General features: G+C 35.4%; 1 protein-coding gene across 1 annotated transcript; it reads left to right on the plus strand.

Annotated features, from left to right (window-relative positions):
• Nucleotides 1-468: 468 nt before the first annotated feature.
• Nucleotides 469-5494, plus strand: LOC132272849 (uncharacterized). Its single transcript, XM_059773928.1, has 6 exons — nt 469-552; nt 1943-2087; nt 2249-2302; nt 2404-2550; nt 4830-4952; nt 5151-5494. The coding sequence occupies exons 1-6, from the start codon at nt 469-471 to the stop codon at nt 5492-5494; spliced, it is 897 nt and encodes a 298-aa protein (XP_059629911.1).
• The last annotated feature ends 1169 nt before the right edge of the window (nt 5495-6663 follow it).

Here is a 6663-nt window from a genome sequence, read left to right on the forward strand (position 1 = left end):
TTAACACGACTTATGTAATCACGAAAAGGCTCTCCTTTCTGCTGCTTCACATTCAATAAGTGAGTTGCTGGTCTCCTATGCCTCTGCCCAGCAATAAAGTGTCTTATGAATTATTTGCTCAATTCATTAAATTTTTCAATGGAGCTTGGCTTTAATTTATTGAACCAGAGACGAGCCCAACCCTTTAGTGTGGTAGGGAAAGCCCTGCACATAATCTCGTCCGGTACGGCTTGCAAATACATAAGAGCTTTATAGGTCTCCAAATGGTCGAGAGGGGTCCCGTGTCCCATCGAAGTTTTCAAGAGTTGGCATCTTGAATTTGCTAGGTAGAGGACAACTTATAACAGTTGGGCTAAAAGCTAGGTTGGTCTTCTGTACCATATCGTTCACTGCGGCCTGGCCCTTCCCTTTCATCGCTTGCATGACGTATTCAACCTTAGCTTTCAGATCCTACATCTCTAAATCGAAATGAGTGACGTCCTCAGTCTTGTCACCAACATAACTAGAAGTAGCTCCACAGAGCCTGGTGGTATTTCGCTCAGGAGACCGATGGTGATGTCCTCTGTTGACCCCTTATTTGACTAAGCTTAGCGTTGTTGTTAACCTTACGGGAGTCATTATTTGGTACTTTACTGTTTCTCTCCTCGTTGGGGCCGGCTAAGCATTGCAAAATTATCGCATTTTGCTGGACTAACTGGTTCATTCCCTCATGTAAGGTTTGAACCTGTCATTCCAACGCTGCGAATCGTTCCTGATGGTTTGGGACAACAGGGGGTTGCCCCGTTGAGTCCCCTCTATCAGAAGCCTACAACGCTTTGTCTTTGCCAATAGCCAGACCAGATCGCAATCAAACCATGCTTTGTTTAGAGAACAAAAAATGTTCCCACAGACGGCGCCAACTGTTGATGATGGATTTTGCCCAACCCAAATCTGATCTGACTCCCTGAACAGAGAGAAGAAAAGGTCCTAAACAGAGAGAAGAAAAGGTGATCCTACGAGCACCGGTGTGTTACCGGTGGAGTAGGCTTCGACGAACAAGTCAGTATGCGAAGTAATCTCTCAGGAGAAATCAAGAAATTGAGTTAGGGTTTTTTTTGCGTACCCCAAAACGTTGATTAGCCCGCCTTCTTTATAGGGCTTAGGTCAAGATGTCACGTAGAGTTACCTTATCATAATCTATAGACTTAATCTTTATCGTAATCTGTAATCCCTATCGTTATCTGTAAACTTTATCATAATCTATAGAGCCTATCTTAATCTTATGAGATAGTGCATTAATTTAACAACCTTCCCTTAATCACGGATATTTAAATTATACATCCATCATAACCCAGCAAATTTAAGCTTCAAATTCTATGTAAAGAATGTTGTACGCTTTAAAGTTTAAATCCATTTTCTTTGAAAGTAATGAAGAAGAAAACTTAGAAGATGTTGAGTTTGCACACACCATAAAAGATGAGGTCTCAAACTTCATTTTCACATCATATATAATCATAAAAATGTGACTATTTTAATACAACACATTGAAATACTATTGAATTTGAACTTCCAAACACAACATATATATAACCATAAAAAAGTGACTACTTTAATACAACACATTGAAATACTATTCAACTTCCAAACACAACATATATATAAGTGGAACAAGAGGGTTTAGTTTCTTGGTTCAGCCATCAAACGTACATCCTATGAACATGTAAGATCTTCGATTAACCTCTTATTTACTAACAGATGATCGAGATATATATATATATATATATATATATATATATATATATATATATATATATTATGTTTTTCACGAGTTTGGTTAATTATATCCTCCTCATTCAGTTGTGTTATACGTATTGCCAAGAAGCATCCGTCCTGTAAAAGGAAAATTATAATAGATTCAATTAAACTCTTAAAAGCAATATTAGAGTTTTGGCTGCCTATAAAGAATGAAGATGAACATATCCCACTCACCCTCGCTGCAATTTACGATAACAAGCCGACGTTGAAATCTTTACGTGGATATCATACTACTAAGGATGATGGTGGCAAGCATGGGTACTTTCGTGAACTCATAGGGTCTCTATTTCTAGGTATGTACGTACATACATTCATATATATATTTCACCTTTTGTCCGACTTGAACATTAATTCAACTTCTTTAAGGTGGAGGGGAGATTATATCATCTAAGTTAGAGTCCATTAACTTGTTTTTTCTCTAATTAACTAACTTGCTTGTTTCATTGACTTTCAGATGATGCTGTGAATAAGATTATGTTCACAAAATTTATTAAAACCGAGAAATTTGGTATGCATTAATCCATATAAATATATACTTCAATGAAATCTTATGAAATTTCTTCAAGTATTTCTCTCTCTCTAATATATTGGCACAATTTGTGTTCATAGATTTGGCACTGAAGCACTTGGAATGCGAATATGATTCTAATGTAATTAAGGAGTATTTGAAAGAGAACTTGAATAGAATGGCAATAATGGTTTTTGCGTTCTCAAGTGGAAATCAACTCGGATATTTTAAAAGCTTGACTTACATGTGTAAGTAAAATACCCATCTAATTAATTTAATTTTTTTTATTTATTAAAAAAAAAAATTTCAACAACACAGGACTCACAAGGTAGCACCACCTTGTGAGTAGGGATGGCAACGGGGCAAGTTTGGGCTGATGCACCCTCCCCCGCCCCGCAAACCATTTAAAAACGCCGTCCTCGTCCCCTCCCAAAATTACAAAAACGGAGAGACTTTTCACCCCATCTAAACAACCGTTTAACATTTTTACCCCGCGGGTACCCGCCCCGCCCTGTTTAACACCATAATTAATTTATTGTTGAAATAGATTTGCTTTTTTTTTTTTTTTGTCATCTTCAGTTTTTCACCATTGCAGCTTTCCTTCTAATCAAATTCATTTATTACTTTAATATTATTATATATGGTACTTAATATATATACTAAGAAATATATATACTAATGAAATAAAGGTACTTAAGTAATTTGTCTATCTAAATAGGACGGAACAACCTCCCCCGCCCCCTCACCAAACCCGCACGAATTTTTATTACATTAAACCATCCTCGCCTAAATAAGCTAAAGGGTCCCCCAAAACCAACAAAAATAGGGCAGGGCGGGGTGGGGCAGGGTGGATAACCGCGCGTGCAACTTTCCTATTTGGTTGAGATCAGAGAAAAGAAAGGTCGGGTCTGACAGCACTCCTTCATGAGCTGCGGCATGTCCAGTTTGTTCGCTCACTCGCCGGAACACAGCAAATTGCTTGTGAGGAGGTGTTTGTTTCTTTTTGGGCTTGACACGTACCATCTGCCCCATCCAAATCATATTTTTGACTCCATTGGTTAGATGCAAGATTTGACCAGAGGTGTATTGAATTTGCTTCTTAGATCAAATTGCCAACCCTACTTGTGAGAATCCAAGTATTGGGTTGTCCGGGCTTGTATCAATACTCTTTAATTATTATTTTTATTATTATTATTATTTACCACGCTTATGCTGCACTGAATCTCTAGACTGCACTATTATCTCTTCTTAATTAATTAATTACATGAATATTGTATAATTAACAATACTATAACTTTGATCAAATATGTTTCTATTAAAATGATATAATCATTCCTTCTTTCCGGTAGGTATTGATGTGTCAAATAAAGTTCAATGTAAGTGCAAAATTTCGCTCAACCAATAATGATTGAGAAAAATAAAACAACTCACTCAATAAATAACAAAAATAAACAAGAACAGTATCTAGAGGGGCGTAGAAAGGGGCGTAGAATTGCTTGATCCTTTATTGAAGGTCTGGGCCTCTATTTATATACAAAAGTTAGAAGAATTATGATAAGACTCGCGTTGCTTGTCCTCTAATTCTTTCCATATATCAATTTCTGTACAAATAGAATTATTTTCTCTTTATAATTCTTCCCTTACTGGATTTTCCTTACACAGAACTTGCTTCCTTTGATGAATCATTTTCCTTACAGGACCGGCTCACTCTTTAAATGGATTTGGGCCACATTTAACTTGGTCCACATGACTGCTGGCGTCTTGATTCGAGCTTTAGTAAAGCTGGTAGTTAGATAACAGTAGTTTTGGGCTAATGACCAAGTCAACTTGAGCTTCTAACGAGATGGGCTTTGACCTTTATCGAAGATAAAGTTATATTTATGATGACGTGGACTGCTCTTATTGGAGGGAGATTTTTCCCTCTATATTCAGTCAACCGGTATATATCTCTCGATCTCGCTCCATATTGTCCATTAATATTTTTAACTTTCAGATCTGTTTCTATTAAAATGATATACATTATCATTTGTGGTTTTTTTTTTTTTTTTTTTTGGGTAGGTATGGATGACCAACAAGCAGGTAACTTTGATAGTAGGAGCAATATTGAAAATCCACCTGCCGGTTATCCTCATCCATCCATGGACAGTTTCAAAAATACAGTTTATTCAAAAAGTATATCTTGATCTCTCTCCCATTTTGCATTTTCAATATTTTTCATTGAAATAATTTTATCGGGTACAATGTGACAGAGCCATTAATAAGATTCAAATAATATATTATTATTCTAAAAAATAAAATTCCACAACAAATGGCTACCTGAGTTTTTTGTCAATAAAATAAAAAATAAAAAATAATCAAATCTCAAAAAAAAAAATGTTATTGTACATACATTAGATAAACTAAAAACATATTAGAAGAAAAAAAAAAAAAAAAAAAAAAAAAAAAAAAAAAAAAAAAAAATCATATAAAAAGAAAATTTTAGATATGTTGTGCTGATGAGATCATTGTTTTTATGATGTAATAACAGCGATCCGGCTCCGATTTGTAAAAAGAGTAACGTCAAATGTTGCTAAAGCAATGGATACAAAAGCAGGGAGGGCTGTGAAAGGAATTTATTGGACTGAGGGCTGCGATAGGATTAATTTCAAATGTTGGTAAAACAATAGGTATGAAAGCAGACTACTACAACTATTCTATTTATACCGAGTATTTCTTAATTTCATTATAGAAGTACCTTTTATGTAAATTATAATTTTTTAAATATTTTTACTTGGAAAAGAATTGCAGATTTTAATGGAAAAATATTGAATATGAAGATAAAAAACATCCAAGCCCGTAAACTACTCAGCAAAGTTGTGTTTTCCAATATGGACTTTTGATCCTGAGTATGCTGAAATATACGTTGAGGCAATAAAAATAGCCATCAAATATGGGAATGGTGAATTTGTTGAGGAAGTCCTGAGGTCGAATCCTGCTTTCTTATGGGGCGATAAGAAAAGCGGAACTATATTTCACATTGCACTTGCTTCCCATCAGGAGAAAATATGGAACCTCATTTATGGTTTAACTATTGAGCAAAAAAACAGAGCCACTGGAACTCTGGTAGAATCGAACAGTATGTTACACATAGCTGCATACCCATTAGTAGACGTTCCAGATGAAGCTTTACAGAAAAAAGGAGAACAACAGTAGTCGAAAATATTCAGCAAGGCTCCAGGTGCAGCTGTGAAAATGCAGAGAGAAATACAATGGTACAAGGTACGTATGTAATATAATTCTTAGATTTCTACATCTTGTATCGAAGTATATATATATATCTATATACTAGTACTCCATCATTATTTAAGATGTGATTGATTTGGGAACTTACATTTTACTAGCAAACCTATAAGTAACTAGTATATATGCAATGAGTCAATGAACCTGGTCATTGATGAATCATTTGGTTGTAGCATTATTAATCCACTTCCATCCATTTGGAGGGTAGTAAGAATTATCCCTCAAATCAATGTTGTGTTAGAGTATTTCTCAATTTCATTATAATGATTTATTTGAGGTGGAGAATTTTTGTTAAATGTGGAGCGATCTTCATTCGAGGTGGAGCTGTAGAGAGAAAAAGAGAGTTGAGATTGTGAGAGAGATAGAGAGAGAGAATAGTGTGTAATCAAGTTTTTGAAGTAAAGTTAGTCGTTCTTCGCCCGTGGACTAGGCAATTTGCCAAAACAAAATCTCATTTTTTGTTTGTGTGTGATTTTTATCTGTTATATTTGCCAATTGTGTGTATGAAACCCCAACAACTAGTATCAAAGCCATGGTGGCAACTATTACTAATGGAAAGTACGTGGTCGAGAAGTTTGATGGAAGAAAGAACTTCAGTCTTTGGCAAGTTCAAATGCGGGATTTACTGATTCAGCACGGTCTAGAAGATGCCTTGGGTAAGCAACCAGAAAAGATAGAAGATGCAGATTGGGTGAAGATCAACTTGAAGGCAATGAGTGCAATTCGATTAACATTGGCGGATGATATTGTGTATGATGTGATAAAAGAAGATTCAGCAGCAGATATGTGGAAGAAGTTGGAGAATCTGTATCTGGGAAAGAATCTCACCAACAGGTTAGTTTTAAAGCAAGAGTTGTATTCCTTCAAGAGAAAAGATGAGGTAAGCCTTCAAGAATATCTTGGTGAGTTCAACAAAATTATTTGTGATTTGTCTAACATTGATGTCAAGTTAAGTGATGGGGATAAAGCAATTATTTTGTTGATGTCAGTACGCTCTACCCATAATCATTTATTTAATACTTTGCTTTATGGGAGAGACACCATCTCGGTGGAATAAGTTAAGAGTGCTTTATTCTCTAATG

The sequence above is a fragment of the Cornus florida genome, unplaced genomic scaffold, assembly GCF_030987335.1.
Source record: "Cornus florida cultivar Cherokee Brave unplaced genomic scaffold, ASM3098733v1 CherokeeBrave_3.0.0_Hap2_Chr09, whole genome shotgun sequence".
Lineage (NCBI taxonomy): Eukaryota > Viridiplantae > Streptophyta > Magnoliopsida > Cornales > Cornaceae > Cornus > Cornus florida.